This window comes from Pseudorasbora parva, chromosome 4, assembly GCF_024679245.1.
Source record: "Pseudorasbora parva isolate DD20220531a chromosome 4, ASM2467924v1, whole genome shotgun sequence".
In the NCBI taxonomy this organism is placed as follows: Eukaryota; Metazoa; Chordata; class Actinopteri; order Cypriniformes; family Gobionidae; genus Pseudorasbora; species Pseudorasbora parva.
Genome location: NC_090175.1, coordinates 28,867,338 through 28,880,133, shown reverse-complemented (window position 1 = coordinate 28,880,133; position 12,796 = coordinate 28,867,338). Strand labels below are relative to the sequence as shown.

Sequence of the window (12,796 nt, the reverse complement as noted above, 5' to 3'; positions counted from 1 at the left end):
GCTGCTTAATATTTTTATAGAAACTATAATACTCTTTTTTTCAGGATTCTTTGGTTAATAGAAAGTTCAAAACAAAACATTTAAATTTAAATTAAACACTATATTCCTATTTCAAAAAAAAATGTATGGTGCACTATGCAACTTTTCGTCCACTGGAGGGCGCTTATTCTAAACGGCTCGCGAGTACCGGGACTTTTATTATGATGGGACCATAGACAGTAAAAAAAATGGACAGAGCTATCCCATTGACTTCTACGGCGTTAAGTGATGTCAGTAAAGGAGCACTCACTTCCTGATGGCTGAGCGAACTGCGCAGGCTCAGACTGAGCTTGACGACGTAGATGTGACGTGAGCAACCTGTCTGACAGCTGTGAGTCTTCTAGTAGTTGTGGAAAGTGAAAGCTGAATCATGTTGTCTAAATATTTTCTCCCGTTGCTTTTGGCTCACTATGGGCTTCTCTCCATTCTTCTCTCTTGACTTTATCAGACTTAAAAGATTGCCTGCGAGCGTCTCCTCAGGTCTATACGGTAATTTCTCAACTGTGCGACAGAGTCGCGTTGGTTATGACGCAATCGTTAGCCTATTTTTACAAAAACAGCTTCTGCGGGGCGATAGTGTAAGATACAAGGTAACGGAGCCTTTTATGCATTGTCGTGTTTCTTTAGAAATAAACAATGGACAAATGGAGTCTTTAAACGTCTCAGATGTAAAGTTATTCACTGTCAAAGTGACTCAAAAATGAATGGGAGTCAATGGGATGCTAACAGCAGGTGATGGCTTGGTTAGCAATGGCCGCCCCTATGGGTGGAACGCTTTCCGAGTGCTAGATTACCCCCTTGGATGGGACGGGACACAGTCTCCGGGCGCGTGCACTTCCGCTTTTTCGGGTCAGGTAAAAACAGCTATTTTTATCATATCAGATACATTTAAGGGGCTAAGGGCTTCAGCCATCCGTCCGCTCTCTTCCCTGAATTGAAATGAAGCAGTGGGCTGTACTTTCCACACGATTGTTGCAATCGTTGCAATTGTTCTTTGAATAAAGTATTCATTTCTTTCACACACACACACACGAAAAAAAAAAAAACCTGTATTGATCCCAAACTTTTGAACAGTAGTATACCTCATAGTATAAGTTTGGTCACAGTATACCTCATTATCAATGTCACCATGTATGATGTAATGTCAGCAGTGGTAAAAATCCAAATTTGATACAGAGTTTAAGCACCTGTTTGATTTCTACGATTTCACCAAATCCCGAAAGGCTGTGTTCAGTCACAGTAAAGCCCACTTTTCCGATTTCGGGTGTACTGTCTTCTCTACATGGCACAGTGAGGAAATTGTGCTGACTACTCGTCCTTGCAAAGTCCTCATTAGCCTAATGAAAGCCTTCAAACGCAAAAACCAAACAAGGGTTCTGGGAGGTTATTAGGAAAATTACACCTCCAGGAGGGCCAGGGTAAGGGAGTTGGTTGGAAGGAGGGGGGAGGGGGGTGGGGTCTTGCTCATTACTTCACGGTCTGCAAATCGCTAACTAAATCAGCCCCACTACCATGCCATTTCCACCTATATGGATAATTTGCACAGAATTGTAAATGAGAGTTTTCAGTGATTTCTCAGAATACACACATTAAGACTCGCATATGAATAGAAAGAAAATATTCTGAGTATTAAGTGACACATCGGCGGGATCAGCAATCATTTCCTGCAGTCAATCTAAACAATTGCTGATTAATGATCTGCTAAGCTGAAGGAAAAATATTAGTCACCATTTCAAATCTGTTTAGGAAAAATGCTTGCATTTTCCATTACCTTTGTTTTTTTTTGTGTGTTTTTTTTTGTTATGTAATTCAAAACGTGTTTTTATAGCATTCGAAGATTGGTAAAAGTGCAGTCATTGCTAAACTTTTTGACCTTGTTGAACTGCACTGTAATGAACTTGTTTTTGTATCTGAGATAAGCACTTTTGTACTGTTAAACAATGTGATAATCTGTGTTGTTCACCAGTATCATCAGACAGAATGCATGAATGCATGAACATGGATAAATCATTTATTTTTCGCTTATACAAGCCAAGTTAACTATGGTTTATTTATAATGGCAAAATCTAATGTTTGAAAACTTGGAAATTTCGTAAGTGTGGTTACGTATTGATATAATTTAGTAAAAGTTAAAAAAAAAAATATTTTAGATAGTATCTTGTAGAATGCCTTGTAAATGCTGTACAATATTAGCATCTGACCTTTTTCTGTAGAAGGTCTCTTTGTTTCATGGCCTGTGTCGTGGGTTGCCAGATCCCCCTCTTTTGGTCCTGGTGGGGCACTTGGAGACAGGCCTAACAAGGCGTGGCCAAGAGAAAGACCATTCTGATGTAAATCTAAAGGGGAAGGAGGGGCATATAAACAGATTTTACAAACAAATGACATAAATTCAAAGACTGATCCTTGAAGCTCAATGTTCTCATATAGTAGGTATAAAATGTGTTCTATACAATTTTTAATTTACTGTATTTTTTGGAAGATGTCCACTACCATTCAAATTATAATTTGTTTTTTCTTCATTCAGCTAGGACACATTACATTGATCAACAGGGACAGTTAAGACATTTTTAATGTTCTTAAAGATTTCAACAAACATATTAAACTATTTCCAACATTTATAATAATATGAGAAAAGTTTCATGAGCACCAAATCAGCATATCAGAATGATTTATGAAGGATCATGTAAACTGTAATGACTGCTGAAAAATCAGCTTTTGCATCGTGGGAATAAATAACATTTTAAAATATATAAAACAGTTTTCACTGTATCACTTTCACTTTCACACAGAAAGCGGAAACTCAGGGAACAGCCCAGCTCATGGAACTCTGGGAACAGCACTCTGGGAACAGCCACTGCACTGTTTCCAGAGTGTCCTGCACCCACAGAACAACAATCAAATAACTAGACATATAGAACTACCGCTTGTTTTGAAAACTCCGCCGACTTTGCTCGGGTCAGCAGTGGTGGAATGTAACGATGTACAAATACTTTGTTACGTTACTTAAGTACATTTTTCTCTTATCTGTACTTTACGTACTTTAGTAGAATCAATAGTGTATACTTTTTACTTTTACTTTGTTACATTTTGCAGCAAATATTTTACTTTCTGCTCCACTACATTTCTACAACGTTTCGTTACATTTTCTCAGTTTCAGGGCTCGAGTTTGTTCGGATAATTAATGGATAATAATAGGCTAATGTATGAACTGACGGTTGCGCTGTTGACAATCGTGCAGCCTCTCGAGGAGAAATGGAAACAAACCAGCACCGCTCGTACAGAGAAACTCAGTAACATACTGCAGTAAATATTCAAAATTTGAAGGTTTTTATATTTTATAAAATATAATACAGTTAAAAAACATAAGACCAAGAAGACCAAGAGTGCTGTTTTCCTGAATACCATTACGACTGAAAATGTGACACTGATTTCATGACAGTTCCATAAACAATTAACGTTAATTAAAATTAGTCACTTACATTTTAGATGCAATATAAACTGCTTTTTTTCTATTACAGCAGCGAAAATATTTCCAAGATCAGATCATATTTCCACATCAGAACCACAATGCATCTCACAGCAATAGTGTATGAATGATTCAGTGTTTGAAAGAATCAGTTGAATCAAAGATTCAATGACCTCTTCATAAACGACGGCCTCATTCATGAACGAATCAGCCGTTTGAACGAACCGACTCAATGACTCACTCATTAAGACCTGCCGCCACCTACTGGTAGTTTAGTTTCATGTTTAAACATTCTTTCCAACGTTTCTTATTGTATTAAAAATATATAGTTAAAACAATCTCATAACATTACTTAATGCAGTTGTAATTTGTCAGTGTAAATTATTTAATTTAACAACCATATAGCGTTATTCTAATTTAATGTATTGATCAAATATAAAAGGAAAGCTGAAGCATATCCTATATTTAAGATTAATCCTCATAAATATGAAGATTTAAATACATCAAAGCTGATGAAAATGTTCTTCTGAATATTGATATTTACCTCTGCAGATCACCCTGATATTGTGAGTCAGAATATAAACTGGGCAACAGATGATAAGCACAATTAGCCTACATCAACCCAAAACTAACTTAATTAAAACGCCACAGCCCATACTGTTTTCTTATTTTTAATTATTAGAATATAGACATTAAGAGAATAAATTGTTATACAAGTACTTTTACTTTTAATACTAAAAGTACATTTCAAATCAAGTACTTTTTTTACTTTTACTTAAGTAGGATTGTCGTTGAAGTACTTCTACTTTTACTTAAGTAAATATGGCTCTGGTTATTTGTACTTTTACTTAAGTACTTCCTTCACCACTGCTGGTCAGCGAAGCTCAAATCGCTTTGTATCAACAGCCAGCGCATTCTGCATATTGTGTCAAAAAGTAGTTTTAATTTAATAATGAAAGTTTCTCTCATATCCAAGATGTGAACATTAAGTACTGAACAAGCTTTAAAAACTCTTAACAAAAAGGCAAGTAAATAATATTATAGAAGCAATTTTAAAAGCATAAAAATGATTACAAGCGTCGAACCTCAGTTTTGTCAAAAATATGATTTAAAACACATATTCTGTCCCAAATTATATCATACTACTGATATCTGATATATTGGGTAAGCTTTTTAATGCATCTGATGATAGACTGAAAAAAGTTGAGAGCATTATCTGTAATTGCATAGTTTTAGTTCCGGTTAAAGCAATGCACATGAACAGCTCTGATGGCTTTGCTTTTAGTAGATTCTGTGATATCACCTTATTCTTAATTCTAAAAGCACATTTGTAAGGTTATATGTGCAGTTTCACATTATCGTAAGAGCATAGTGCTAAGTGCTCAGGGACCAAACTCAGTGGTGCTAAATTAGTATGTTCTGTTTTAGCCATACGACAGGATACAGAGAGAAATAAAAATGTAAAAGTATACATGTCATTACAGCAAACATGACACCGAAGACAACTAAAATCTTGAATTTATATGCAACGTAGACTTTGTAAAAAGACACTGAGGAATAAAACAAAAGAAATGTCTTTTATGTGGTCAGGTGGACGTACGTGGCCGGTCAGAAGAGCTCTCTGTGTGGGCAGGAGAGCTGGACACGCTGCTGCTCTGTCTGGAGGATAAGTGGCTTCCTGACCTGCGGCCATCATCCAGAGACGGTACGGGTGACGGGCTTTCTGGAACTCGCTCCTGATAGTGAACACACACATTAGTCAACATAATCTGTAATTTTTTATAAAACCATAATCAATTGTTGAAAAACTTTCCCGGTTGTGACATTTCATATACTGTTCTAAATGTTAAAATCGTATACCGTGTGGATAAAAAACTAAGTTAATTGAATAGTTCACACAAAACATGACAAACTGTCATTATTTATTCATAATAACCAGTGCTTTAAGTGGGAAAAGTGCCCTGGGTGGAAAGGCTGACTTGGATTAAAATGCTTGATTCATATGGATTACAGATTATTTTTTTGAAGCTTGAAAGTTTTGGTGGACTTTGTTGTCAATGGAGGGACAGAATCGCTCAAGTTTCATGAAAAATATCCTTCATTTTAATTTTCAATTTTCACTCTTGGCCAAACTATCCCTTTAAATCTTCTTAACTCTTTCCCCTGCATACTGTTTTTAAAAAGTTTCCAACCACCACCAGCATTTTTGGTCATTTTCACAAATATGCCATGGCCCTCAGAATTGTTGTATGAATATATGAACATGCAATATATTTAAAAAAAGACAAAAAGAACAGACCCTTTGCTTTTAATCTAGCTTCATGCATACGTTTTTTTTTAGCTGAGAAAATCACGTTTTTGTCCAGACTACGTCTGGATCAGATTCAGTACGATGAGCAAAACACAGATGGGGTAGATCGAGTCCATCAACACCCCAAAGCTTGCACAGTCCTAACCACATCCTGGGTTGATATTTCACTTTGTAACATTAGGCTGTTTTGATTTATATGCTGTTTATTGTTGATGATCGCATAATGCATCTGCTTACATATGAGATTGCTCGTTTCTGCTTATTTTTTCCCTGTGTTTTGATCTGGAGATAATTTATTCGTTCAGGAGATGCGTAATCGTGCCCCCTAGCATATTATATTGTAAACAAGAAACGCTGTATCAACTCGGCAATGGCAGGGAACGAGTTAAGAACCGGATGTATAATTTGTGTCATTGTACCTTTATAACTGACGTCACCATTCTGGATGGGACACTCTGGACCTGAGCAGCAGCTGCCATATTGGCGATAGTGCTGAGATGGTTCATCTGGTTCATCGCCATGGTGACCGAGGCATGAGGCAGACTGACTGGAATCAAGGGATGTGGCATCATCATGAATGGCAGTTCCAAACCTGCACAGAAAAGCATTGAAATGAATGATAATGAATCACCCAAAACTATCTTCTAATACATATTTCTGCATAAACACTCTATTGCAATGCCTTAAAACTGAAAAAAGCAAGCTCGTTAAAATAACACATGCTGTACCAACAATCACATTAAATGATAAAACATCTAAATAGCTTCAAATTAAGATGCTTCTGCTTTGTTCAAGCTCTCTTTAAAGACATGCCATTATGGCACAGCATGTCTACAAGTATAAGTAGAGCTGCTGGAGTCTGCACCTCAAACCAATTAGCTGCTTCTCAGACTGCTGCAAACGTCTTCATACATAACAACCCCATGATAAATTAGACCACACACTCTATTTGTAGCACAACAAGCTACGTGACAGCAAGACTGCAGTACATACGCCTGCTGTGTGACCGGTGTTTTGCTTGTTTTAGTGCGCTGATCCAATCCCTCGCAGCACTCTAACAGTGTTATGCTTTATAGGAATGTGAGCGGATATTCTCCAGAGAGGAATAACTGGAGAAAAAGGAAATGGATCCTCTCACAACTGAACAGGTCAGGGCATAAGGTTACAGTCAGCCACTCTACGGCCGCCTGTACTCCACCGCCACTTTGAAAGTGAAGGATGAAAGAGAGAGAGAGGACATTTCGCCAGTTTTTCCTCAAAGACTTTTCCGTTTCCCATCAGTCGCCTTAAGAGACGCTCCTGAACTGTGTTGGCCTTGTGGTAATGGATTCACTTTGGTTGACACTCGCGGTAGTAGCGGAGCCGTGGCTCGGCGATGATGAGAAGGAAGGACAGGAGATGATGAGCCCTTTGGAGGTGATAGTTTTCAAGACCCTCTGCTTTCCAGCCAAATACCAGGCAGCTCTGAGGGTCGGAGGTCACCTCTCAGCCACAGAGACTTACAAATGAAAGTTCCAACGAGTTCTCTCTCTCTCTCTCTCTCTCTCTCTCTCTCTCTCTCTCTCTTTCTCCCCCCCCACCCCCTTTGGCATGACATTTTTATTCAGAGACGGAGAGAGGGAACGGAACGAATAAAAAAGCCCCTGATTTTCTTGAAACAGATGACACGCAGATCAGTCACGGTGATCGGGGCGACAGAAAGGGAGTGAAAGGGGGATCAAAGAAAGGAATTGAGTGTTGACGGGATTGATGTATGGATGGAAGGGGGTCTGAGACAAGCACAAGCACATGCCAAGAACATGCTCCGTCTTTCTCAGTAGGCCATCGCTAATATTCTTAAAGATAAAAACGACAGTGCCATCCGCACACTCGCCGTTTCAAGTGGAATTTAAACTGCCATATTACGCTAGAAAAAATGCTGATAGGAGCAATATTTGGCCTTCTAAGCACATTCGGGAAAGGGCCAAAGTGGCAAGGAAACACTAAACCCCCCTCCCCGTCCAAAAAGACACTTTTGAATGAGACTGGAACTCAGCCAAATGCATCAACATCCGTCACCCTTCATCTGTATCTCAAGGGGCCTACGTCTCAGCTTCTGCTGCAAAAAGAATAACAATGTGATCCGCTAGCGTCTGCTAACACCACAGTGCCACTGAGGCCTTTTTCTGAAACACATGGTGGCCGATATCACTCACGAAGAGCTTTCAATCTTTATTTACCTAAAACAAAAGAGCCCAGGGCTCAAAGAAATTGGAGACACGCCATTTTAAAATATCCCCCCGCAGCAGTTGCCATTGTGCGCTTGAGCCCGAGCTATTGTGGGAGTGTAAATGATTTTGACAGGAAGTTGCAAATTGTATAAATATTTAGCGTTTAATAAAAGAGGAGAAACAAAACAAGCTGAACGCTGAGGAAAGGAAACAAAAGAAGTCTAATGACAGGACTGGGAAGGAGCCAAGTACTCGGCTGGATAAATCCAAACACAACAGGGATCTTGGTACAAATTTGGGCACAAAACTGTTGCGTAAAAAGGCATGGAGGGTAACAGAACAACACAACACCTGGAAAGGATTCAAATGAGAAACATCAACAAAAAATATACAATGTAGCCTGCTGCTAGAATGAAGTGTGAAGATTATTACATGCTGATTATCACATGATATTGTTTGAGCTGACTAAGGAATCAGCTTAAACAATGTCTTTACATGTCTTTGATAAAGGTCCAGTCCATGAATCTGGTGCCCTATTACTTTTTTAAAGGATTAGAGGCAAAAATAAAGAAAACTGTGAGACCAAACAGATATGTTAAATAATCTATTACCTGAAATAAAATCAACCTTACATGAAAAGCAGCTAGTTCAAGGGTTCGTTATTCTGACCTGCGATACATCAAAAGTGAGTATTGTACTCAAGTCTGGGCAAGACCAGACTTGAACTCAAGTCCGTCTCAAGTCAAGGCCCTAATTTCAGGAGCTTTTGAATTTTCCACGGATTTGGATTTGAATTAGAAAATATGGTCTTGTGCTCAGACTTGAGACGGACCTCCAAGTTTGGTTTTGTCTGGACTCAAGTACTACATAATCTTATCTAACAATCAAAATCATATATTATCATCATTTTGACATGGCAGTAAAACTATTTTGTAATTATATACAGTATATATATATATATATATATATATATATATATATATATATATATATATATATATATATATATATATATATATATATATATATATATATATATATATATATATATGGGTTGTTTTTAACCCAGTATTTTTTAGAGTGTGGTGTGGACTGAATTCATCAGTCTTAAATGTTTAGCTCTGTGACCCAAGTTAAGAAAAAATCAAACAACCTTTTTATTTTATTTATTTATGGTAAATATAAGTTCATTAATAACATTGGTCATTGGTGTGTTCAGGCAGGAAGGCAAAGACAGGAAAATACCCATCTCAATTTTTAAAAATGAAAATAAACCACTCAAGTGCATAATACAGGACAGTAGCAACACTCTATTCTAAGGCATACATGGACAAGACCGAACACAGACAAGAAAGAAAAGAGAACTGAATAGCAAACAGAAATGAGTTAATTGACAAGACACCGCTGAACAGAACTAAACTAACGAAGGTAACCATGGGGACAGATGAGTGGCGGGACACTGAACAAACGAACATGTGACAAACAAAAACAGGAAGTCCATGAACAAAACTTTACTGTGACAATGAGTATGAACTAGCATTTAGTACTAGATAACCCCTTTCAAGTCCATGTTAAGTTAATTCAAGCTAAATCTGCAACCCTCATTCTTTAAAATGTAAAAATTTAGTTTAAAAGGTTTTGGTGTTATTTTGTACACCTTTCTTAGAAAGTGGCATATTATGCCAAGGCTTTTTTATAAACAAATCCTCCCCTTTTCCGAAATTGTTTAAATATCTATTTTCTTGTGCTTTCTCTTATGCATCATGTTAATAAAAACAACTTTCAAAAGTTAAATGAAATATACACAGAAACCAGGCTTCCGATTGTCCTAGTGCTACTGGAAACCCCTTCCTCTTTATTGCTACTTTAATCTCAGTCATAAATGTTTCTGCTTATGGCATGTGCTGTAACCCCCTGCAGGTAACGCAGCAGTTTTCTTTCCTCAGGCCAACCTCCCCTGAGACAGAGACCACCGGCAGGTGTGTGTGAGAGGAAGAGACGGCAACATCTGAGAAGCATTTGTTGATCTGATAGCACCAATCTCAGTGTGCGCTTCTATTTCTCACACACTAAAACATTTCCAATGAATTATTAACCTATGATAAGACTATTTGTTTTCTCTCTTTCCCCAATAAAAGTCATTAAACGCGTTCCAGCCTGATAGTCGTACATAAAACAGTAGTGATAGGCTAGCTTTATTTCCCAGACGAAGGTGCGGCTGCCAGTAAGCAGCTGTGGTCTAGGTGTTTAGTCTGTACGTTTAGCTCTGATCTTTGTAGTGGTTAGACACCGTGGAGTAATTTCCACATTCCCGTCAGCAGGGGGTGGGGGAGGGGATTCTGGAAAACCGGAAGTCTCGTTTCTCCTTAAGATGAAATTAATGATGCCTCCATGTGCTTACTGTTGAGTTACTCCCCTTATGGAAATAATCACAAAACAAGCAACAACAACCGCAGTGGGGGAGAGAAAGGGATGAAAAAGAGAGATGGAAATAGGAGGTTATGTGGTGAGGCCCTTGAAGGGTTTTGTTTTGGGGCCCGTTTCAGGAAAATTTAATGAAGGTACAGATATTTTGATACGCAAATGAAAATATCTGGGAGGATGTAAGTTTCACTATTTGGCAGCAAAAACAGAGGACTGAGACAAGAAATAAATCTCAGCTCAAAACTAATTCTTAATACCAAATTATTGGATTTGTGTGGGAAAAAAACTGAAGGAGGAGGTATTTAGGCAGACTTCCGACACTTCCACTGTTTGTCTGGTCAGAACAACACGCAGCAGAATTATTGAGTGCTCTAGACAGAGCGCATCAGACTCAGACACACACACACACACACACACACACACACACACACACACACACACACACACACACACACACACACACACACACACACACACACACACACACACACACACACACACACACACACACACACACACACACACACACACACACACACACACACACACACACACACACACTGTTTTCCATGTTTTATGGGAACTTTCTGTTGGCGTAATGGTTTTATACTTTATAAACTGTATATTTTATCCTACACTGCCCCTACCTTTAAACCTACCCATCACAGGAAACATTCTGCATTTTCACATTTTCAAAAAAAACATCACTTAGTATATGATTTATAAGATATTTTTCCTCATGGGCACCGAAAAATGTCCCACAAGGACAAGGATTTCAGATTTTGCCATCTTTGCGGGGACATTTTGTTCCCATAACGTAGGGTTTACCAGGCCACACACACACACACACACACACACACACACACACACACTTTTGCCACCCACAGCCACACAGAGACTCAGAGAAGCAGTCGTCCTGACCAGCTGCTTATGATTACCTATGTTTACAATGAGCATCAGGCATCTGCCGCATGTAATCCAAAACATACACACCCAGAGTCTGTGGAAAAACATAACGACACATGTGCACAAAAACACAAACACATTATTAAAGCACAAACACAGACTATTAAAATGTGGACATGCAAAAAAGAAAAAAACTTCAAATACATACATTCCATGTGAGCCAATGTTTTCTTTCTTTTTTTCGGGTGATAATAATAAAAAATGTTTCTTAGCACCAAATCATCATATTAGAATAATTTCTAAACTTTCATGTGTCACTGAAGCCTGGAGTAATTAAGCTGAACATTATTTATTTCAAAAACAGCCGTATACCGGTGTGTGGGAATATGGCCAAAAAGGGGGGGAAAAACATGCTATATCATATCATATCATATCATATCATCTCTTCTCTTTTTTTTTTTTGTATTTTAAAAGTATATGATTTTTAAACAGAAAAAAATGCCACTGTGTTATTGACCCATCTGCCAGCAGAGGCTAACAAGGCCATGTCAAGTCAAGCAGTGATCTCTTGGTCATGAACCTAACAACATAGGCTCAACCTGTATATGTGAGTCAGGACTTCCTCACCAGATTGGTGCCTCTAGTGGTACAGAAATTACACATACCTATAAATTTGTGTGGAACCAAATATACCATGTTTTATCAAATTTTTCAAAGGTGTTCTTTCTTTAAGGTGGCCCAAGAGTTCACAAGAACATTTCGGCAAGAACAACTCAACTCAACCCAACAAACTTGCTCACACACCAATGTCTATGGCTCTAATTATAAAAAGTGCTCGCTGAGTGTATAGCAGTCTTTTCACGTTGTGTTTGTCTCATGTTTCATTCAGTTTTTCTAAAGGTCACTGTATTCCATACGACAGCTTTATTTTGAAAAATAACCATAAATGGAACCCCAAGAGCTCAAAATAAAAAGAAACAAGTTTTATTAGAGATGACGGACCCACTTTATTTTAGGTGGCCTTAACTACTACGTACTAACATTTTAATTAATCATTTGATACAATGCATTTATTGTGAACACACGTTTTTTACATTCTACATTCTAAAAATGACCTGCATGTAATTACATCTTTCATTAATTTCTGTAGTTACATTTATAATTACACTGTTGAACACATACCCATACCACCACACCTAACTTTACCCGTATCCACCTCAATTATTTTCATTAATAAGAAATTGGGTAAGTAATTTATTATAAGTAATTAGGTGGGTTTTCTTTTTATTTTGGATCATTTTTATTCGGTACATGCTAACTGGCAACATAGGATTCCATTCATTATGCTAAGCTAACCTAGCGGCGACCCTGCCAAACTAAAACAATGCATGCACTGAGACAAAAATGCATTTGCCCACATCTAAATGTAGCAAAGAAGTT

The 12,796-nt window shown here is 37.9% G+C and overlaps 1 protein-coding gene across 1 annotated transcript in view; it reads right to left on the bottom strand.

Annotated features, from left to right (window-relative positions):
• dachc (dachshund c) overlaps positions 1–12,796 on the bottom strand; it is an 89,338-nt gene that overhangs the window by 34,762 nt on the left and 41,780 nt on the right. The window contains exons 4-6 of the mRNA XM_067441488.1: positions 6,236–6,408; positions 5,106–5,241; positions 2,241–2,375 (exon numbers count right to left, since the gene is read on the bottom strand). Of these exons, the coding sequence (XP_067297589.1) occupies positions 2,241–2,375; positions 5,106–5,241; positions 6,236–6,408 (444 nt within the window). The remainder of the gene's footprint in view (positions 1–2,240; positions 2,376–5,105; positions 5,242–6,235; positions 6,409–12,796) is intronic.